The 25,010-nt window shown below is 40.8% G+C and overlaps 1 protein-coding gene across 8 annotated transcripts in view; it reads right to left on the bottom strand.

Moving 5' to 3' along the window:
* Positions 1–25,010, bottom strand: part of LOC110982553 (ras-associated and pleckstrin homology domains-containing protein 1-like) — a 52,064-nt gene that overhangs the window by 18,432 nt on the left and 8,622 nt on the right. For 3 of the 8 annotated variants that reach the window (XM_022241034.2, XM_087148256.1, XM_022241036.2), the window contains 3 exons: positions 9,378–9,501; positions 7,666–7,777; positions 2,380–2,412 (listed from right to left, as the gene is read on the bottom strand). In XM_022241034.2, the coding sequence (XP_022096726.2) occupies positions 2,380–2,412; positions 7,666–7,777; positions 9,378–9,501 (269 nt within the window). Of the gene's footprint in view, positions 1–2,379; positions 2,413–7,665; positions 7,778–9,377; positions 9,502–19,720; positions 19,849–19,900; positions 20,327–23,590; positions 23,739–23,904; positions 24,039–25,010 lie in introns of those variants that run through there. The other 5 variants (XM_022241041.2, XM_022241039.2, XM_022241038.2 and 2 more) reach the window with 5 other exon arrangements.

Here is a 25,010-nt window from a genome sequence, read left to right as displayed (position 1 = left end):
TAATGAGAAACTGGGCAATGTGTCAATTGGGCAAAACCAGGAATTAATTTCCCACGATGACAAACTGGATTGTTTCCGTAGACGGAACAAGTGTTTCTACAAAACTTAATCACCGTACAGTACAATTTATGCTAATTTGGTTACATTCGTCTCCATTAGTCATTCTTCTTTCAAGTAAATGTATTCTGTTATTTCACGCTCAAAAATGAAAAAAAAGCTGTTTCTTGAACTCTGCTGATCATGACAAGGAACATGAACTTAAAACTATTACAACCACAACTGTTTATGAATCACATACAGAGAGCGTTAAACACTGCCTTCCAAGAATGGTGTGATTTCACAAGTCACGGAAACACACGTGAAATGAAAGGTTGACTCGTTCCGGTTTGTATTAAGGAAAGGCAACAAATCCTTGACTTCATGTTGGCTAAGTGAACCTTCAACAGACTTGAACAAGAATTCCATTTGTTCATTCTCCCACGAGTGAAGCTGCAATTAAGCATGGGCACTATTACATTTTTTTAAAAACTAAATGTACTCTGACTTGTGCAAAGAGATTTGGCAATTTCATTCCGAAGACCGTCACGTTTTATCTCACATCGTAATTCTGCCGAACCAAACTGTCTGGTCTGTGATGATGCCTCACAAACCCTAATTTGGCAAATACCTTTTATGCTTTGATGAGCTTTGAAGCTTTTCACAGTGAGGAGGCAAGTTAGGTAAAGAGCTTTGCAGTAGCACCAGGCAAGGATATCTCTTTTCAGTACGTGTGGCTCTGAAAAGAACCACAGGGTACTCAACATTTCGGACAGTATGCTCTATCCGTTGTCGGGAGACCACATATGCTCAAAAGAGATATCCTCGCATGGTGCTACTGCAAACTTCTTTACCTAACTTTCCCCAAAATAAATTCATCCATTTTCTATATACAGAGAAGACTGCAGTGTGCACAGCAAATGGCCTCGCCAACTACAGTGTACATATCAGCTAGATATTGTTTCAGCTACGGTGTACATGTACATCATCAACTAAATATCAGCTAGATATCAGCTACATCACTGGCCCTGCTTACTGGTGGATATAGCACTGGCAGCATTTTTCATTTTCTGTTCTTTGTGTACACGTGCAGTCCCAGACGACGATTTAAGCAACAAGATTACTCCCGCTGGCAATCCTTTCTCATGATCGCTTCGTTTCTACAATTCAATAACCTTTGAATGAACCTGCAATCCAATTTCCCGATTTACCTAGGAAAATCGTTTTAAGGAAAGTAAATTCCATCACAGAGACCTTTTATCTGTCTACTGGCGACGGAAGGGGTGATAGGAATATCACAGTCCATTTCTGACCAATCACATTGTTCATATGCAGTCATGTGATTAATGGCTAAACTATTTTTCTCGCCTCCTAAAGCACTTCAGGCAAATATGCCTTCGCCAAGGGGCGGGCTGAAAGCAAAGTCCGTTAAGGGATCAAATACCACTCAGTCAGCAAAAACACAGAACGAGTGAAACTATGCAATAAGTATGGTGTGCCAACTGCGCAATAAATCCAATTCCTGTGGGAAAACATGAGGGATCTTTGGTCATTATTGCACAAAAGGGCACCCCATCACTTCAGGCAGGGTGATATTTCATGCATAGTTTGCAGTCAAGTCCATGCACACAAACATGTATACTTCTCAATGATATTTCACACAGGGCCATACCCTGAGCAAAACAACACAGTCACAACAGTACCCACACAAAATGCATAACGCAGGACACACAGCCTTTGATTCTCTGGTCGAAAGACTAACTTCAGAAATTCACGCGGCTTGGATTTTTTTCAAAATTGGAACATGCAATCCAGCAGCCCTCAATGATTTGAGCGTGGAGCCAGTGAAATTTTCAGACTGAGGTAGTGTACCTGAATTAACCGGCTGTGGCTAAAATGGCACATGTACATGTATCTATGGGAGATGACTAAGTCCCTAACCACTGGATTCTGTAGGTGCTGTGTTACTGTTAGCCACAGCCATAATATTGGGACACCGCCTGACCTGCTTTGTCAATCCCTCCGTCATGTCCATTTGCCAGTAAGTATCTCACTAAGTGTGTGTTGGCTTTTGATGAATTTATAAGCTCTGGCTATAAAAAAATTCTTTCTGAAAAAATTCAGAGACAAGGAATAATGTCTGAGGGCAATGTGGCAGCATGTTAGGAGCCAAAACTAAGTAATTTTGAACTATATTGTGGTTAGCTCCCAACTTTATGGAGCATCGCGATGTCTCACGACCAAATGGCATCAGAGGCTGTCTACACCTTTAAAACATTCAGACCAAATCCTGCCTGATCTCTGGAGGCAGCTATTTTAAGTGGCCCTGGTTCTGATATTTACCTTGTAAGCTGGTGTCAAATGAGTCCTTGGCAGCTGAGGGAAAAGAAATCAGGAAAGAACAACCGAAAAAAGGAGAGAGAGAAACACGATGAAGGGCTTGTCAGCTTGAAAACAAAAAAGTGCAAAATAAAAAGGGTTATCAAATTAAATCCAGCACTGTAAAGCAATGATGCAAAATGAAAACAAACTAATAAGGCAAAGTTAGTTCTTTTGCATTGCATCTTGAAAATACACGTAAAATACCAGTACCGGTGCATAGCGAAGTGTAAAGAAAGTTTCACAAACAAAACTAATTTTAGTACATTTTAAAGTACATGTAGTTTTGAGAGAGCCATTTTGGCAGTGATCTTAAAACAATTCTGACAATTAAAAACCAGAGAAATGTAAACATCAAGGGTCCAAGCTCCAAGGACACAAGGAAGTGTGTAAGGCTTGCAACAGAACTGAATATAAATAAACACCCTGGTACATGTACAGCTGAGCGTACCCTATGTGCATGTATGCTGTTTCATATACCGGTAGTGCACTGGTCAAAATGTTGAGTAAAGTGGTACAAGAACTGTATATGTACATGTACATACATGTATATACTGGCATGTACATGTACATGTACCATACATGTAATTGCCACAGTCAACCATTGGAATAAACATGTATGTAAAAATGTCTGCTCGTGAAATACATTCTATAATTGACGTCAGATATGCAAATATGGTACATGTACTTCATCTCATGACAAAAAAAATTTTTTTTTTAATTATACACTGATGATGTACCGATAGATACATGTACATGTAGTACAAACCAAAGGTGGTTGTAAGTTTTCAAATCGATTACTGGTATAATGCAAACTTTATGAGATGTGAGGCAAACCACATTTCAACCACCTCATGCCTAATGGTCAACACTTGTTACTGTTCATAATTGACGTCTTCAGTTTGGCCGGGTTTACTTAGTACCCACATCCTTCCACACATGGTCATTGCTGACCGGTAATGACTGAGACAATGCAACTAAGTAAAACCTACAATTACAGGGCTTCAAAACAAACAAAACATCTGAATGTGTTGGGAACTTCCATGTGCGTGATAAGCACCTGTTTATAAATTACGTGCACTGTGAACTATGGAGCTGATCAGATTTGAAAATGGCCTGTTTTCATGAGATAAAATCCATTGTTCATAAAAACATACAAACATCGTTTGTGTGAATCAGATATGCCAATCAATTATTAGACTAGACAGATGACTAACAAATATTAGACTAGACAATCAAATTACCGGTGTGCACACACCCGTAAGGCTGAATTACAGTTTAATACACATACACAGACGCATGTACAATGTACATGCATGTACATGTACATGCGTCTATGTGTATTAAACTGTAATACAGCCTTTTGGCCGCAAAGATTAAATGAATATAATCTTAAACCTTTAAAAAAGGGAAAAAATGGGCTTAAATTATAAAATACTGAACATTAGACTCAATTCTGCACAGTGGCTTAAGTACTGCAAGGGGTAGGTTTATTTCAGGAGGGGGAAGCTGCGAATTACATTTGGACTATCTGTCTAGACCCTTAACAATTGGAGCTGATAGGGGTCTTCCTTTAACAGGTGGGGTGAGATGTCTGATTTTGACAATGGGCCGACTGTCAACAAAACGTTGTTATGGTGTTGCGTAAGCTTTCTCTGTTCCTCGTTCCAAGGTGGGTATAAGTTGGGGGTAGATTACCATTGATAAATAAATGTAATTTGGACTCAACACCACCACACAAATTGGAACTGGATCTTCCAGTGTGGTTTAGTCTTTCGATGATGCATGTTCCTTATCAAGCCAGACAACTTATTGAGAGGCCACAAAATTATGGTTGAATCACTCAGTTCAGAACAGCCCAAAAACAAATTAAAAAGTGTTGAAATACCGGGGTAGATATTTGACCCCTTTGATAAATGCAGCAGCCGTTTACAGCAACAAACAATGAAAATACAGTGGACCTGCTCCTTGCATTGTGGGAGGGGTATAAACTTCCACTAATCTTAGCCAAAGAAAACAGGTTGTCTCTGTTGGCAGATTTGTAGAAATTGTCATCACATGTGGTACCAGAGTGTGAATGTCCATTATCTCACAGGATTCAGAAAAAACGACGACAAAAGAACAGAATGCATTGGGTGTTATGTACCGTAAGTTCATTGGATGTTTGAGTAATACTTACATATGCACAGTACATGTACTGTACACACTTAAGTACATGGACAAGAAAGTGCATTTTTAGGTCAACTGGTAAACCAATACCATGGTGATGGAAACTGGACAGTGCCAGTGGCAATGAGCGTAATATACCAATAGTGAATATTTTCCCAACCAATTTTTTTTGGGGGGGGGTGAGTCATGCCTCCCTGATGAAGAGTGCTCTGAATATCAACACTGGAGGCTGCATGCGGCAAAAATTACTGATACGCTCTCTGCGACAGGCGGTGGCAAGTGCCTTTGAGAGATTAGGGCAGTCTGGATGAGAGCATGGTACATTTCCCGAATCAGGGTTTATGGCCCGGTGGTACAGGGATCTAATTCCAAAGAAATGGCCTGATAATCAGAAAATTGGCTCTTTGGTTATGGGATGTAATTGCTTTTTTTCCCAGGGCAGAGGAGGATGGATGGCACAGATAGAAACATGATACACTGCCAAGAAGTGTGTTGTTCTTTTTCAAATCACCAGGATGCTTATCATACAAATGTAAAGAAAATTCTTTTCCCTTATATTCAGTAGTTTTGAATGCTAGCCCTATGGGCAATATGCACCACTGTATTGATTATGGCACACACAGCATAAATGCTGAAGGTTGGGTCAACAGCTTTACCATATGGCTACATTCAACGATGGCCCAAACAAACAAGCCATTAAAATGATGCCAGCAACCAGGACAAGAAAAAACAACCAACTTTTCGAGGTCCTCAAACACAAGCCTGGCGCTCTTCCAAATGCACTTGATGAGCGGAATGTTTTCTCCTCAGAGGGATATTCTGGGAGAACCAATGAACATTGACTTTCTTTCTGAAACCTTAAAAAACTACTGCATTCCTTAAAACTGTAGGTTTTAGCAAAGGACATCTCCTTGCAGGAAGTTCATGATAAACCTTAATCCACAATGCTAGTGCGAACCAATACCTCTAGTGTGCACATATGTACATTTTATATGTAAACCTAAACTGAACATTACTCGTCACTTTGCATACCTGGTACCAAATCATACAGAAAGTCCTAATCATATTGTGCAAAACCCAGTAATTTTTTTGCCCGAGGCTTAGAATTAGCCTGACTCACAGGCAGGGACAGCTGGTCTGCAGGTATCTACTGTATATGCCCCACGCTAATCCATGCTTAAGATCAAAACTTGATCTCTGGTAATACCGGGGAGAAATGAAATATGGATGACCACTGTGAGTCATGGACGACAATTTACAATATGGTGACGCAGCGTGCCAGGATGGGGGGCACAGGCTCGGTCCTCCCTCGGTCTCATCATCGAGAAAATGGCCGGCAGATGTGGTACTGGTCATGGCATCCTCCCAGCCCCTTGAACTCTTCATGTTTGCTCGGCCTGTTTCAATTACCGAACAATTCTGATGCGATCTGAGGATGCGAGTGGCTGTGCCAGCCCACGCTGAACCTGCTCAGCTGCGATGCCACCGTTAAAATACATGCCTGATGGATTTTCCAGACGGTTTTTTGCGAAGGGGTCAACGTGTCTAAGTAATTGCCAAGGAATTGATCATTACAAACTGTCTTTTAGAAATCCACCGGCTTTGAATGTGTAGGATGAGGTCAATTGAGGTCAGCATGTTGTTTTCCAGCAAGAAACAAATGCTGATACAAGGAGGCTACCAAGATTTCAACAACTGCAGTGTACTGTTGTTTCTTTAAACAAAGCACCTTCATCTCAAAAGTTTAAGCCTAGATGCAGCCCCAATAATACGGCCATGTACATGTATGTACAGTATGTATGTAGCAAGCGTGGTACATGGATGTATCTACTGTTCAAATTTAGTGTAAGGACAAAAACACCTTTTACGGGGAAGGGTACACAGGAGGCATGGAGCAATATGTCAAGAAGGGAACTATATGTACATGTACAGGACCGGTACCCCACATGTACACAGTTGTACATGTATGTACATGTACATTATTTTGTACATGTTAGTATACTGTGCATGTTAACTGCTACCGGTAAATCAATCCAACAGAACATTGTGACCAGTACACCTGATGACCTATACAGTTCTTTCATTACTACCGGTATATGTAGCCTTTCAATTGGATTCTTTTGAGATTCTGAATCTGTCAAAGGTTCTTGAGATAAGCAGCCTTTCTCTCCCACCTCGCAATAAGGAATACGCATGGGCACTGCTGGGCGACTCTCATCCGAGACGTTTGGCACAGTGTAACAAGAATTGACTTTGACGCCGCCAATTAGGCATGCAATACATCAAGAACAGGATGCGCACAGGAGAAAGAGCACGTCTAAGGGTGCCACATGAGAGATAGGAAAAGGAATTCGAACAGCATCTGATCGTGCAATGCAAAGTGACACATCTGTGTTATTTACGGGTCCGGATGTAAGAGTGACAACAACAATTTGCTGTTTCACTTCTGAAACATACATGTCTGTACGGTGGCCAAAATTGCGCAGCATTAATTGAAACCAAGACTTACTTCCCGTTCCGCCCTCCAAAGCTATTTTTAACCCTCACCCCCTAGGCTCCTGCACTAGAAAGCATACTGAACCTCACAAAATCCAACGGGTTCATGTACTTGTCTATGTACTCGTACATGCAGGTCACTGTACCAAACCTGATAAACTCCAACAGAATGAGCCCGTTGGAGTTTGAGTGATATGGTATGGATGGGTCTATGCAGTATGGGATGACTTGCACTGAACAGTACCAAGCCTGACAAAATCAAGCATAGTCCAACAATTGGTACAGCAAGCCAGACCCTGCACACAGTGACCCGTGTGTGTCCCAACTCACACAGAATCCAACACCATCTCCCTGGGCCTTTCATCCCAAGTCTCACAAAATCCAACAACCAGTTCCTCAGGTATGGTACCCAACCTGCCAAAACCTCACAACACCTGCTTTTGGAGTATGGCAGGTTTTGGGCAGTTAAGGTTAAGCCACAAGGGCTGCACACAGACATTTTTTTTGGCTCTCGGTTTTTTAAGAGGGTTGAGTTAAACATGTTAATTACGCATGCAATTGAGGAGCGGTTAGACAAATGTGTACCTTCAAGATTGAGCAGGGAAAACTGGAAGTTGTCCAGACCGTTGGTTGACGGGGTGATGGGAGGAGGAAGAGGAGGGGAGGTTGGAGTCGCTGGGGCGTTGCTGTCCAAATTCTGCAAAACAAAGCAGACACATTCTTATCATGTACATGTACTTAACAGTGTAAAGCCCTCGCGGGGATGGTTGTGTTAAAACAGTTTTTCTTTTAAGAGAAAGTTCTACTGTACTTCTACGCATTGACAGAAAAAGACTAAACGTGCCTTTGCGCATGCACGTCAGCACTTGCGCTAAGCGTTGCGTGTCTGAACGCAATGCACATGTGTGTTATGTTAATGGAGTCGATTTTTGTGTCCATGAAAGTGAAACCCTGGAAGGCATCGTGAATGCAATGCACCATAAAAACATACATATAGAAAGGTGTCGTTCAACCATGAAAAACAGCTTCAGGTTCATTTGAAAACAGAGGATTAACATTTGATGAGGTGAATGAATCCCAATTAGAGAGATTGAGATGGCAGACAAGAAGGGACAGGATTAACACACTAAGACCACCATTGCTGACAACCCCCTCCCCCCAAAAAAAGGCCAAGAAAAAAAAAATCAAGAAGTACATGTACTTGTACATTTAACACATTAATGAGATGCTCCGAGACACTGCTGAAGATGGACATAGGGAAAAGCAACTTTATTAAATTGCATGCAACACTGCTGGCTCGAGCTGATGATGTGCTTACGGCAGGCTCTAAAGTGTAGCTGCTGTGGAATACCGGTACTTTTTCATGCAAACCTCCAAAATGTTTCATTTTGAAAGGTATTTTGCCACCTTTTAGATTTTAATGCTGATGAGAATTGCCATACTCATGAGCAAACTTGTTCTGTCATCCTGGGTAGAAAAATCTCAATTTTACATTGGTTTGTGTACAAAAAAATCATTTGTTAACAGATTTTGGTAGCCTGAACTTTTATGTGGTGATTTATTGTTTTGTAAGTACATACATAAAGAAATAAAGAAGCAACCCTTTCTCAGAAATGTTTTCAGTGAGTTAATTCTGGGTTCACAATCTGAATAAAATAAGCCTACATGAATGCATTGTAGCCATACACTTTACAAGGTCTTAGACTCTGATGCTATTCAAGAGTTTAGTTCTATCCTGGCCTTCCAACATCCTTCCAAATGGACCAGGTGGTTGTAATAAAAAGCCAGAGTGAGACCGGCACCACACCAGCAATTCATGGGGCTTGATTGATAGCCCTAGAGAGACAAAGTACAGAAAAACAGTTTCCTACACAGAGCATGCAGAAGTGCACAGCAAATTGGGCTAGGAATCAGGGTCTAAAAGAGGCATCTGTGTGATGCTTGGTGACTCAACTCTAGCATTGGGCTTGTTTGTTTCTTTCACACAGATCTGGAGCTCGGTCTGATTCGCACCATCCACTATGCAGGTTTTGGTATCTGCAAACCAATGACGGATCCCTGATCGTGATCCAGATCCGTGTGAAACAAACATTGTCTTAACAGCAGGTCTTAATCCTTTTTGAGGTAATAGGCGGGCGCTATTTGGTTTGGGTAAAATCAATTGTGTTTTCTCCAATTTTACTCACTTGGAATAATGCCGTCCTATCTCCTCCATCATACTTCAAATACATATAGGCTAACAGAGTACTTGTACTTCAAGATGTACACGTGCGACACAAATATGCCGTGTACAGTACCTTGGTCATGATTTCCAATTCGCCCAGCCATGTCCCCAGCATCTTGTCCAAGTCCTGCTCCTGGTCGCTGTCCGGTTCTGCATCCATGTCGCCCGAGTGGTCACTGAGACTGTCCTGGTCACCCCTGCAATGCAACAGATAGACGTACACCAGGCAATTATAAAGCAGGGCCGGCAAGTACTTTACCTCTCGATGGACAACATTCGGGCTTCAACTGAAAGCACAGGTACACAGGGACTTCAGATTAGATGTTTTCTGGACTTTCATGTAACTCACAAGTAATGCCCCTGGCACTTACACAACAAACATACCAAAGAAAGCCAATGTTGGGCCAACATATTAAACAACTGCAGTTTCGTCACATTTTTCGTTACCCAATTAGACACAATCTCTAAAAAGAACAGAATAAACTGTAAAAACCAGCTTTACATGTACATGTAGACCCTGTACTGTGTATCATAACTAATACATCTATGTGCACACAAACAAGTCCTCCCCCCATACAATGTACTGGGTATTTCATAAGTGCATCTCAGGATACAAAAATCATCACCTAGTACTAGATTACATCTACATGTACACTGCACAGTACACATGCATACATGTGCACCTGTATACCCACCGATGCTCTAAATAGTATGTGCACTGTATGAAACAGTCCCTGTATTCTTGAAACAAATCATCTCACAAAATTGTACAAATCATCTGGAATACCGGTAGACACATGTACGGTGTACAGGTAGTGTTCAAGGGTGTCCAATAAGCAGAGCTACTTTATAATTCAAATGTCCAGCACCTGCGACAGCTTTCTGACATCTATTTAAATACCTAGAGCTACAAGCTTACTACAAAATACAGGTATTCATGTGCCGTATTGCCTGCTGATGACCCTTGCCGTAATTATAACCTGCACTTTCGTGAAAATTAATCAAAATGGATCTTGAGTGCCAGATTTCATTATTATGGGGGTCACTCTGGCTAGAGTCTGTACTGTCCACTTCCAACTGTACACAGGCCAAACCCACTGATAATGAAAGCTGGCCAATGATTAATTTTCTCCGAAGCCGATTGCTGGCAGCAAATTCATCAAGGCATAGGTCTCACATATACCTGTACATGTGCACGTACATGTACAGTGCAATTGTACACACAGTCAGAGTGTAAAATCATGGTCCGGTTAAACATATCTGCTTAATGCTCATTGCATTTATCAGCCAGGAACTGGTTCCTTGGAGAAAAAGTAAAGAATCATCTTCTTCTTTTTTTTCAGATTTAAACCCTCTTTAATTCTTTTTTTTGGGGGGCGGTAAAAATGTCTTGGGGGGCCTGCTGCAATGTTTGTATGTCTCAACCCCACATACCCACCCTCTTCCCTTGATTTCATCTTCTTTACCTTGCCTGAAATAAATTCCTTTCCTAATGGGTTTGTGATGGAAGCATTTCTGAATGCCAATATCTGCTGCTAGGCAGTGACAGCTGCTGAGCCTTGCTGCGAGAGAGAGATAAATGTAGTGGCACTACTACCCGGTAGGCATTTTGCAGGCAACCATGTTGCGCATTCCGCCAATTCAGAAAAAGGTATAAAGTACAAATGTACACTGTATGGTACATGTACATGTACACTGCTACTGTAAGTCGATGTAATTTAGTTCACTGCTACTGTAAGTCGATGTAATTTAGTTCACTGCTACTGTAAGTCGATGTAATTTAGTTCATAACCAACTGTTCCTCGCATTGTTTCAGTGTGTTACAAGTACATGCATACTCCAGCAGTACACTGACCTCATTGTTGACTGGGAATTTAATCCAGTCTGCAGGACTTGTGAAACACTTCTTCAACCCACACTGCAGACACACCTCCACCCTAAACTCGCACTGCACAAGATAAACAGATCATACTGTCTATCCATGTATGTATGCTCATGCACCTGATTCCATGGGCACACAGTGTACATGTAAATGGACATGTACATGTACATACCAGTATCATAAAATATCCTTCATGGTTAGTGCATGCACCGGTACATGTACCATTATGCATACAGGTATGCTGGCTGCCGGTATATTGTGAGCCACCAATACAAACACTGTATGGATGTACATGTACATGTACTGTACATGCTATGTACAGTACATATAAAGGTACTTGTACCTGGAAAATTTATATATTTTACATTTTACATGAACTGACCTGGGATGGGTCCTGGGATGGGCATTCCGGGCTCTCCCCCTCCTCCCAAAAAATGCCCTTTAAAAGTGAATTTCTGGAGTATTCAAACTTCAGCAAAATTTTACCTATGGGGCAGCAGGTAGCAACCACACCGCGCCGATGGAAACAACTGCAACGAGCGCACGTGTATATGTACATACTGATCAAAGAAAAGATTTGTGTAGCCCGATCCTCGGACTGGCTGGTGCGTGCGTACATCGCAATGGTCGCTGTTTTCACTGGCGCAGTACAGTACCTGCAGTTTTGCAAGAATCCCAGATGTCCGCACTGCCCCATAGTACCGTAGGCTGAAGCCAAAGTTCCTCCAAATCAGGCCCTCACGAAATGGAAACACGTACATATGTACATGTGGTTTCCCTTTTTTTGTGAAAGAAGATTTTAAGCATCTGGCTTCAACAAAAAGTGAAATGCTTCTCTATTTCATCATCATCAAAGTTGAAGGAATCATATTAAAGTTTTTAAAAAAATTAATTAGAAAACATCCGGAGGGGTGGTTGGCATACAGATACATGTACATTATCAAACTATCCGGTAAACATGAATAAATTTCATGTACAAATTGTACGTGCACAGTGCACTTTTAAAACAACAGTGATGTACATGTACTTCCAACATTTGCTGTTTACTTGCAAACTGCACACTGTATTACAATATACATGTACATGTATCTAAAAGGTACGGTCTTGCATCAGTTATCACTAGTTCCATTTCTGTTGCAGTTGTGTAAACAGTCAGGTTTGGTGCACTTTAGTCTCATCATATAGCGATTACTGTCGACCATCTGGATCAATTATCATAATGAGTCAGCCAGCCAATGATCATTAGTTCGCGCGTACACGATAAGCTGTGCTAGTATGTACATGTAGCTGGACAAGTTGAACGTCTGTAAGAATGCATGCAGTCATGTTTGTGAGACAGGGAGAGAAGAACGCTGTTGCCTCCAGGGGTCACTTTCAGAGGCCAGGGCCCAGTTTCATGCAGCCATGATACAAAGCAGAAATTCTGCTCAGCAAATGTACGTGGTATTAAGCAAAAATATATTACAATACAATAAAAAGTACAATGTTACACTTGGTGTGCAATGTAACATACTCGCTGGTGACCTGTGTTTGTGCTGAATCAATTTCTGAGCTCCATGTACGGTATAGTGTGTAAATAAACATTTATTTGCATACAATTTCAGCATCTGTGACGGTACCAGTATGCATGCAGTCATGTCTGGGATTTTTTTTTTTAAATGTAGGGAAGAAAAAAAATTGTAGATGGAAAGTGCAACGGAGCCTCCAGGGGCCAATAAATGTACATGTTCATGTACATACATCTAGCTCTTTACAATACACTCCCATAAACTATGTATCATCATAAATCGAACCTAAGCACAGAAACACTACACTGTAAATGTACATGTCAGAAACTGATAATATGCATACCTAAGGTGCTGCATCACTGCTTGATTGGCTCTCCAACTTCTCCCCAAATGGTGTTTTCCCAGTAAGTAATAATTTTTTCATACACGTACATGTGCACTGTAATACAAGTACTGGTACATTCATGTACATGTAAAAATTGGACCTAGGAGAATTTACATGTACGTGTAGAATCAAAGATTATATACTTTTACACTAACTAAATTTCCTCCTTTGCGCGTATGCACATCAGATTATCATGGATGCTGCATCGCACTTACATACGTGTACCGGTACATGTACATGTATCTGTCCAATACATATGGATATGAATTTCAAGGAATATAGTTTTCCAGAGGAAGGGCAAAAGGAAAGTTTTTCTCAGCACAGCGGGCAGGGCATCCGGTGTGACATTACTGGCATGCTGAGTGCTGTGGTTTCCTCAAACCTGCCGGTACAGGTGTATGTACCTGCCCCGGTGCAGGGACCGTTATTGGCATCCTGGTGCTTTCAGTGTGGCTCCTAATGAAGTGTTTCCACACGTCAACAGGAATCTCCCAGCACCCCGGCTTATTGCTTGTGAGGGGAATGCTTAATGATTGGGTCTATTTCGGGATTTTTAAAAAAGATTTTACTAGGGTGCTGAAAAATTCCTTGTTGACTGTTACGAATTCCAACATTGATGAAAAAAATCCTCGAGTGAAATTTACAGAATTTTACATACCAGTACATGTACATGTATATGCAAGTACAATGTACTGAAAATAAAAACATGCCTAAGTACAATGTGCATATCCACAGGTTCTGCTACATGTACATGTACATGTACCTACAGGCTACGTGTAGTACATACATGTACATGTACAAGAACAGAACATTTACAATGAGTTTTGCAAAGTGCAAATCGCAGCAAGAAACTTCGAAATTTTTCTGAAATTCAAGTAAATGCAGATTCTTGTCAAATATAGCACATCCACTGATCTTGAAATTTAGCTATTTTACCCCGCATTTTGCTTTAACAAACACAAGGAATTAGGAGCAAACTTTCTTGTAATTTCCCAAGTTACCGGTACAAGCTTGTACATGTGCACTGTAGGCAAGTACATGTATGTAAGCAAACCACATTTCAGTCAAGTGCTGTGAACAGAAAATGGGGAAGGTGCTGAGTTGCTGACACCAGACCTTGGCACCATTCATCCAAGATGACAAGTACAGAGACATGTACATGTACACACACTGTTGAGTACTGCGCATTTGATCCTTTACCTAGTACCTCATCCCTCAAGCAAACTGACACTCTTCACTGAAATATACCCATACCTGCCCAGCATCATGATCTTGGGCATCAGGCTACCACACAAGCAAAATACAAACTACACTCTGCTGTGCTAGCTGACTTTGTGGCTGACTTTCTTTGTTGATCTTGGGGGCCACGTTAATGCCAATGAAACCTCTTGGGGCCTCTGAACGATATCCCTGTGCTGATTCTGAGCAACAGATTGAATGACAGTTTCTTTTGGAAAGTGAAAGTTTGCAGGGTGGGATTGAAGTCAAAATGTAAATGTACAGTATGGCACATGCACCACCTGGAAGACAAAACCATTTCTTGGAAAATGATCCATGTACTGTACATGTAATGTATGTACATGTAGCTACGTGTACCTGTCAGATGCAGCACTCTTGCTGTACCGGCTACATGTACAGTCCTGTACCGGGTATGTTAAACATGTGCCAAACATTGATACACAATGACAAGAGACTGGCCCAACACAAAGACATGCAGGGTACCGTTACATGAACGTGTACATGTAAATCTATGATTTTAAAAATTATTAGTTTACAAGGCAATGGCTTTAGCATCCAAGCAAAGTACAGCAAACTGTTGTACATACATGTACATTTACTTATGTACATGTACTTTCAAATTATTGGTGCACTGTAAGTCTTGCAACCAGTACATAAATTGTACACCAGAACATTTTTAAAACCACAATTTTAACTGCGCATTCTCCACAAAACAATGCCCTTTCCTTCCTTGACAAACAAGTACTGCGTGTGCGCATGTCCAGAGTTCTACAATGATACCGTAATTCATTTGTTCTTGAAGTTTATCTTTCTTTGGCTTCAAGCCCCTAAACTCTGAAAAGAAGACTACATGCAAGTTGGAAACAACAATCCACACATTCCGGTACATGTACATGTACATCAAACATGTATATCCGCTGCAGAGGGAGTGAGTTTATTTTGGCAGGGTTATGTACACACATGCACATGTATGTACCCAATCATCTGTCTCATCCTTCTCTAACCAGGAGGTCAAACAAATGCTGACTGTAGTACATGTACCGTTATTAATGACAAGGAGTAGAACATTACGCTTCACAATAACTATAAATTATTCTCAGCGGAGGGAGCTTTTTCCTGATATTTCTCCTTGTTGACTGACCTTCTTTGAGTTAATCAGCATTTCTGTATTTACCACTGGATGGGTGTGTACTTAGAGAACTTCCCAAACTGTGACATGGGGGGGCTTGAATTTTTCTAGCACGGTCATGAATCTTTGTGAATTATGCATGTACACATATAACATGATTTCACCAAAAGCTTCCTTGCTTCATGCATACATCAGTATAAAATCAGCCAGGTCGAGGCAAAAATGTTTCTAAATGTTCATAAAATAAAAAATAAATGTACACCAATTCATACCATATAGTGATGCATAATTAAAAAAACTGGAAGCTTCATAACAACTATTCAGCTTATTTGTCCGCTGGTCTACTGATTTGCCCACAGTACACAAATCATTAAATTCTACTTTTGTCAGGTAGCTTTCAAAATGTGGGTTCTTGTACATTGTAATAAAAAATTAACTTTTGACAACAACTGAAAGTGAAAGAGGAAAAAAACTCATGTAGTGCCTTAAGCAAATAATTTGTAAACCCAAAAATATCACTCCGAAAGTGTTCCTGTGACTTTGCTGTAAGGGCAAAACGAACTGCAAAACTGCAACCCTTAAACACAGGAGGAAACACACTCGACAGTGTTTTCATTTGATATCTTTAGTAGGCTCAATGATTTCACTTTCCACTTTGAGCAAATAACATTTTACAAAATAAGCCAACAAATAAAAGCATTTGAAAAATTTCTACATATTTTTACTGTCACTAATGAAAATAAGTTTGATTAAGCCTAAAAGAATTTCTGCGTATGTTGCCGGGGCAAAAATCTCGGAACACAGTGCCCCAACACTGTTAGTGGGACAAGGCCATAAATTGCTGCATATTTTTCGGCTGCTTGACATCTTGGGGATAAACATGGCAATCAAAGGAGCCAAGGTTTGCAACACATTTGGACAGAGTGTGTCTAAACAGTGAAGATAGGGGGTAGGATGTGGACAGAGAGTAGCAGCCCTTTTGTCAGAAGTCACTGATTGATTGGATGATTGGATTGTGGCTGATTGGGCTTTGGAATGGGTGCAGGTTTATTCACGGACAAATGCCAAGACGTGGCCGATGACACTGGATTATAAAAGTAAATAACGAGGGTTTATGCATAAAAACACGGGGCAATAGTTTATATCACACACAATTTACATGTATTTTCTCTGTCGATTATCAGTATTCCATGTCTCATTTCCTTCATAGCGCATCCCGTCGACATGGTCAACGACATTTGTTTTCTCAGGAAATTGCGGATTTTGGAGTGTAACAAAATTGGACATACACTGTACCAGTATTTCATCAATGAACATATTCTTTCATCCCTTTGAGAAGAGTATTTTGGGCAGGTCTGAGTCACTGACCTGAATTTTTTAAATATTTGGCTCTGTAATTCACACTTTCCGTTTTTATACACTTCTGTAAAGCTGTCACAATCACTTCGTAGCTCAGTCCCCGAAATGAAGTGCGATTTCCCCATGGCAGGTCCAAATAATAAAATCCCATTTCCGGATTAAATGTAAAAGCTTGAATAGGCACTGTTTGCTATTTGATTACAAATTGAGGGTAAACATGATATAATGGTCCTGACTCATGGATTGATAGGCTTTTGTGTATTATAAACGTACCTACCGTGTACAGTATATACACTGACTGGACAAGCGAAACTGGTGATTGAACAACTTATAAGTGTTAACGTAAAAAAATTTCTGCACTGACAAAGTACCAGCAAAGTATACAAATTTTGCACAAATGAATGTGTAACTCCAACACTTCCGAGTATCAGAATTTAAGTAACCAGTCACATACGTAATGCAATTTACAAATGTACAGCTACCGTACCCACATGTCTACAGGTGTTTTGGGCTTGACAGTCACACGTTAGAACAAACTTGTAATTGTACTGTACAGGTGTTGGGTGCATGTACATGTACCTAAGAATATGCACGAAGGTACACATGCACACATGTACTTGGCACACATGTCAACTTCAAGTCCCCCCTCCAACCCCATGTACCCAAACATGTACATACTGGTACATGCACATGTACATGTAGGCTACATCTGACAGTCTGACACAGCCAGGAACTGACAGTGCACTGTGTACATCGTGTTGTACCAATCACTACCATGGAGCTAACGGATTGTACAGACAGTCAAAACCCAGGGTATTTTGGCAAAATTGTGTACAGGGTCATGTCAATTTCATGGATGTACATATACATTCTTGAACCAAAAAATACAGTACATGTACTTCTGCACTGTGCAGCTTAAAAGCTGCTGAAACAACTCTGTAGGTCGCTGAGCTACCGGATATTAAAACGGAGAATGAGATCAGAGTTTTGTCATTTTTTTAAACATGTACTGTATCTCTGCATCAGTGAGAATAACTGAAAATGACATGGCGTCCGTCATGGTACGGCACAATTACAGTGTTTGGAGGAAAAAGGTATGAAGCTGGAAAAAATGTGGCATTTACATAGAAATAATGCAAGGTAAATGTATACGTGTATAATAATAATACATTGTGTACATGTAAAATAATAACTACATGTATGTACATTCCTTACTTATACAATGAGGAAAACGGGTACAAATTTCACAGTTGAAGCAAACTGCATAAGAGTAATAGTGGGAGGTGTGGGAGAAACACCTGCACGTACATGTGTGTAAATGTAATGCACCTCCTTGCAAAGGAGGCACCAGACTGTACAAACACTCAATACTGTTAAACTGATCTCTGCTTTTCAAGGGTAGAATCTCGAGCAAGGGTACATTCTTGTACTTTTACTGTGCAAGCAATTAAAAACTTCTCGCACACACAAGTTAAAACCTGTCTGGTGCCTACAAGTGCATCCAGATCAAACATGTTTGCTACCGGGGTAGCAAGATCAGTCCTTGACTTAAATTCCCCTCAGAGGGTCAATATTTGGAAGAGAATCTATCCTGGCTTTTTTGGTGAGCTTGAAGTCAAAGGATCCCAACAGCAAACACTGGTTTCAGTTTCACAGGCAAATACTGTTATTTTCACTGCCTTTAGGGAAAGTGCTTTACACGAATACACTCACATGTAATACCTAATAAATCTGAACATGTACACATTCACAAGTACAGTATGTACACTGTATGGCACAGTTGCTACCATTCATGATGAAAAACTTATAAATGTACACTATAATACTGTAGCGAAATACATGAAATACGGTAGCTTATGTAGATATAGGAGCAGTCCTTGTACGTTTTCTGACAACAAAAATTTGTAGTAATGGGTGCAATTCTTCCTTGCCAAAGAGTTGTGCGGAGTATGAAAGGATGAAACTGTGCGTGCACACAGTACAGTAATTGTGGCATTATTATGACTTAATCTGGATGACTCATTCATCTAAGCCAGAGAGTAAACAGAGGACTGCAGTAATTGGGCATTCACGCAGCAGAGATTGTCAATAGATGTCTACAGTGTACCGGCACAGAATAGTGTACGTGGACATGCATTGAGCGCAGCATTAATTTCAAAGATCATTCGTGCCACAAAAACCACAAGCACGTTATACAGGGGACAATATTTTTAACCACAGTTTAGCAAACCAGCAAATTCCTGGTGGGGAGCCACGTGTTCTTTTAGGGAAAGCCCAATGAAATTTAATCTGGTAATCCTGTGATGCGGCACTTAGTCGGTAATAAAAGGTTTAGTGGGCGTCATTATCAGTGAGTCACGGGTCTAACAGTATTCAAATATCAATTAGAAGCTATACAGGGGGCTAGGGGACTGGATCTTGTAAAAACACTCAGCCACTAAATGCCGGGTAATTGATCCATCATCCTTGAAACTGCCAAGAAGACTAAGCACTGGACATGCGTACATGTACACTGTACTGCAGGCATCCTCACTGTTAAACACTGATGAGGACATTCAAACATCTTGTGAAAACAGAGCAATTCACATGTGTGTGGCTTTAATCCATTCTCACTGTAGGCTGAAGTGGTCACATTCCATCACTTGTGCAGCTCTACATGTCCGCACGTACATGTACATACAATGCAGACTATGCCTATACTATCTACATGTACGACAAACGTTAGGTGATGTACATGTACAGTGTACACTGTACCACAAAATGTTGTCAGGCTGTGGTTGTAGATTAACTTGGGTGTATGATGATTCTTCAGACAGAACACTGATAGCCACCCTGCAGTGGATTGTCTTTCAATCCCCAACTTTACAATATTAATGCATGAAGCACTATGAGATCAAATTCAATTTAGACTTACCGGTACTCAGTATTGTGAACTGAAACAATAGAAATCATGGGCAATTTTTGAAATGAGTCTTAACAGGAATCATATCGAATACAACACAAGAAGGAAGTCACAGGGGCACCTGCAAAAACTGAAGTGTTTTCCCCAGAGAAAAATAAAATGACAATAGGGTGAACTGCACTTTGCTCCTACCTCAGAAATGTTAGGTTGTGGTGGACAGCAACACAGGCCAAACACGACACTGATTGGCAGAAATTGTTGGACCGGTAGGTAAGAATCCCTGGTATCCAAAATGATCACCCACCGAAAGACTTTCACTTTGACAGAACAGGAGTCGGGGAATCCATGTGGGGGTAAAATCCAATCCAAAAGGAGGCAACTTCACACCAGATTGAAGAAGTACAACAAACACACAAGATCGAAGGGCTGTATCACAAATGAGCCTGTTCTTGATTGCTATCCACAAACTCTATGCGATGTACCCAATGCCCCAATATTTTTCTGCTGTGTCGATGACAGAACAACTTGACAGAAATCTGGAATCCCGTCACTTGCAGAGGTTCGATATGGCACTGTCTGGAGTGACTAATGGATGAGGCACAAATGTTGGTATGCCATATCATAACTGACTGGCCAGGACAAAAATATACCAAGTATGGACTCCTCCATTTTAACGGAAGGGGGTGGGTCCTCTGCAGTGCCCAAGGGGAGGGGGGTTGTTAATAATTAGGATCGCAAGAAATGCCTGGTCAATAATTGAGCCGGTAATAATGCCCACGAATTAGATTATATTTTGGTCAGATTTCTGACCGGTGGAGCTGAGTCACCTGATGCATAACATGCAGTTTTATTATTAGGGCCTACTTCTTTTTTATCAAAGGCACTCCTCCGGTTCTGCCACTGTTTTATTTGTTCCCAACAGCATCTACATTTAAGAAGCAACCAGGGGCCAATTTCATAGAGCTGCTTAGGCATAGAATTTGCTTAAGCATGAAAAAACCTTGCTTGACAAATCAGGTTACCAGCCAAAATTCCATGTGATGTATATTTGTTTGGAACGGTACTCACCTGTCTTTTGGTTTGCCTGACAATCACATAGATTTTAAGCAGGTAACCATTATTTTTTAAACAAGATTTTTTTGTGCTTAAGCAGATTTTGTGCTTAAGCAGCTCGATGAAATTGGCCCCAGTAGATAAAACAATGAGTAAAATTGTTGGCTTCATGACAGATGTCCATCACAAACTTGGGGAAAAAAAGGCTTTCCAATGAATTCACGGTCTAGTTCTCTGATACAATTTTCCCTGTACACGCTTACTGTAGACAATTTCCTGTTCAGCTGGTTTTGTTAACACTTTCTAGAACTACATGTGCATATTTTTGTATTTCAAAAAGACTGAATACTATAAAACTATACATTTTTAGAATTCAAAGAATGTCGCAGGATGAAAAAAAATATGGAAAAACATCCATCTTTTGTATGTAAATCATGCATCCTGTACATGAACATGCAACAATATACGGTACATGTATGCAGAAGTACATGTACATGTATGTTGTTATTCCACTGTGGCCATCCGGAAACTCCTGTTTTGTTATTAAAATAATAAAATATATGTGGAATAATTCCATAAACAAACCACCACCCTCTCAGCTTTGCTTATGGTCCACAGAGTCTTTTCCTCATACGAACCGTACTACAGTACACTGTGCATATTTCAAGGCAGGGAACACTTTAATAAATGAAACAGCGAGACATGTAATGATACGCAGGACAGCGCCAGTGGAAGAAAAGTGTCCCACAGGGTCATCTGCCCTTTTAACATCTGTGCATCATTAAGCCTCTGATGTCTGCGAAAAAGACAAGGGGGTCACATAGCCGACCTCGGGATATATACGCCAATGGGTCAAAGGTTATGTTTACTGCTTGAATTTCTCCCCAAAATATGAAAAAAAGGAGAAGTGCAAAAACATATGCTGATTGCAATCACAGGGGCTGGAGATACTACTGCACGCAATACAGGCATTTAGCCAACCCATGCGATTTGCATACAAGCATTTGTGCACCTGTAGCCATGTACAGGGGTATAATGCAAGTAAATGCATACATATGAAATATGAGATGCAACCTCAATGCAAAACAGATCACGAGACACTCAGGTTCAACCTACATGTAAATGTGCAGGGAAGTCTAGCTTCAGATGAACTGTCCTGGTTTTATTTTACATACTGTAAGGCTACATGTGCACAAGTAATCAGTGATGGTGAGCACATCCATTACATGATTATGTTTAGTGGTACAAACACATATGCCATTTTTTGAAAATTTCTCAGTGGATTAGGTAATTCTGTTTGGTTTCCTGGTCCATGCTGCATTCATGTACAAGGGACGCAAACCTTATTCACACTTAAAGCATGCAACTATCTTGTAAGAGAAATTCATGTGTACCCTTTTGAACAACAAATGCTGCAACAAATACTTCAAAATCTACTGCACCACAAAATCAAAATTGTTTTTGGTATTAAGAGCACCTCTAAAGACAACTCCTGTGTTGGGAGGGGGCTAGATACATGTAGGATGTACATGTACTTAGTGGACATTGCCCAATTGCTTCCTACATGTAGAATGCCCTCTCATCTTCTACCTCAGGACTGCACTGTTTCCTGGCTCTCCTTGTCTGGGACAAATTGGCCCTTGTGCTCAGTCTGAGTCCAGCACTTGGGTCAATGGGAGCCAGTGTTCCACCCCCAGAAGGCGTGACTCAACCGGGATCAGGAAGGGAATGTGAATGGATTACAGGTGGAGACTTTAATCAGGAAGGCATAGACAGAAGTAAAGTAGTCTCTATTTTATATGGGGAGAAAATCAGAGGGTGTGTCTGCCATGCCAGTCTCTTTATCCCATAAAGTGTCTGGATAAGATGTACATGTATGTACATAGCAATTTACCTTTTTCCACCAATTTTTGTGACATGAAGTTTTAGCTGAATGCCTTTTCTTGAAACCATACCGGCTTATGACTGAGGCAAGCAACAAGTAAAACTTAAGAGACCCTCACAAAAAAGCCTCCTATGCACAAGTGAGCCACGCAAGTGCCCTGCGTAGGTAAGTAGCCTACTGGTATATGGTAGGGTGCTAACTGATTTACTTCTAATGGACAGTATTAATAGTGTGGGGTGCTCTAATTGGTCTTTAGAGAATTGGTTACAGTTATTCTATAATTAGTCTGGGTGACAAAGCAAACAAGCCAAGCATGGAAGGCACAACACAACAGTCTTGTGTTGTGAAATTGACCGCGAAGTGATGGAGTGACCACCCACAGAAGGGGCCAGGTGGAGGGATAACAGTTTGTATTGTTCAGTGTACAATCTAAAACCACAACCACAAGTTTGGGAAACCATTTATTAAAAGAGGCAATGTCTACTTAGGGAAGGAGGCACTGTATGAACCCTATTGCAATGAGCAAATCCTCAAATTGAGGCATAATTCTGGATCTTTCTAAGTAATTATTAGACCTATGTAATTATTTCAAAGTGTATTCACCTCTGCAAAGTGTGAGAGGATACATCATTCTGTACTTCAAATGAGAAATTAACACATGGTTGCATAATAGTCAAATATTTCTGGAATAAATTTCTGCATTTTTTTATCTACACATCTATGTAGGTAAATGGACATCAGCTACGAATTTCAAAGGTTTGATCACATCTGTAATTACCATAATGCTGGTGTGCAATGCTGATTGTAAGCAAGGCACAGTGGTAACAGACTTTGCCATCTGAAATCCATATTTCGCACTCACACACAATGCACTGCACCTGCAGCTTGCATGTCTGGTGTTTAAAAATAACATTCGCTGTCACTTTCACATTACTATCTCTCACCTGCTTTTCCGTGCTGCCTACCAATAGTGATAACAACGTGGCTGATTTCTGTAACAAACCACTGCGGCCAAGTACCTACATGTACATTGTACAGTTGTACTTCTGAATGTTCAAGTACATGTGCTAGCAGAGAAATATCTTGAAAGCTTTTCACCTGGTCGAAATTTTCAAGTGGCTATCCAATCCATAGGCAATAATGTAAATCCGGCTCATGGCATGTGCCTGCACTGACAGTGCTGTCCAATTGTGCCTTACACTGAACCACCTCTGGCTTCACAATCAATAATAAATCTACAGCAGATTAATTTACTCACTCAATGCGAGGGAGACAAGCAATTGACACCACAAGCTGGGTATCGTGCTACAGGGTGGACAAGTCTGACCTGCAGAGGGCTCACTCCGAGATTTATGGACAGTGACAGTGTGCATTCTCCGTGCATGACAGGTGAAATTCCTCTCTGGTGAGTCAACTGTATAGTCCACAGGACTCGCCATGCACAATAGCAAAGGCCAATTCAGGGCACAGAATTGATTCTGACAGTAACATGCAGTGAGTCCTGCAAATCTGTTTTTCCAAAGCTACACTGGGGTATACATGACAAATCTCACATTTCACACACCCACACTCTGCATGATTCTACAGACGTGAATTAGGCAACTGGTGAGCAGAATACAATAACAAGTCTCTTGTGTGGCTGGGTGCAAATTGCATATAATGCAACTTCTTCTGGAGGACTGCCCTTAACACTGATGACGCATCCATCTCGTTTCCATGACAACAAATTTGTAAACTGATGATTCATCTCTCAAGAAATACAGAGCGGCAACCTGTCAACAGACTCCTGGCAAATGGGTAAATGAACCTTCTTCGTGACATCAAGTTTGGCAAAAAGGCAAACAAAAACACCAGGAATTCGTGGGAATACATGTGAATGAGGCAGGTAAATTTGGTCATCAAAAGGACAAGCTCTTTTCATCTGGGAAACAGTAATCACATTTTAAAAACCTGAAAGCCTACCGGGGTATAAGAACATCGCAAGATAGTACAAAGGCCAAGACCGGGCGACAATGGTCATGGTCTCTGTGACCCTATTACTCAGGGTCTTACCATTTTTGCTGGTACCGGGTATCTATCTACATACATGTACATAATGAACAAAACAAAACAGAATTTTGCTGACAAATACAAACATGTACATGTACCTACAGTAAAAGTGCAACTCATGTCAGGACACCACTACTGTACATGGTCAGTTCACATTTTCTGCACGCATTCATGCTTTCTGAAGCTGTTCATCAAAGACAACTATGAACCCATACAGTGTGTTGTACATCAGAGTTTGTATTCACACTGGTGGAATGTGTCAGATTTTCACTGTGAGCATAATTCAATTTTCTTGCAGCCTTTCCGGCATGAGGT

Source organism: Acanthaster planci, linkage group LG17, assembly GCF_054643075.1.
Source record: "Acanthaster planci isolate LZ-2023a linkage group LG17, COTS_SCS, whole genome shotgun sequence".
Lineage (NCBI taxonomy): Eukaryota > Metazoa > Echinodermata > Asteroidea > Valvatida > Acanthasteridae > Acanthaster > Acanthaster planci.
This window is presented reverse-complemented; position numbering and strand designations above follow the sequence as displayed.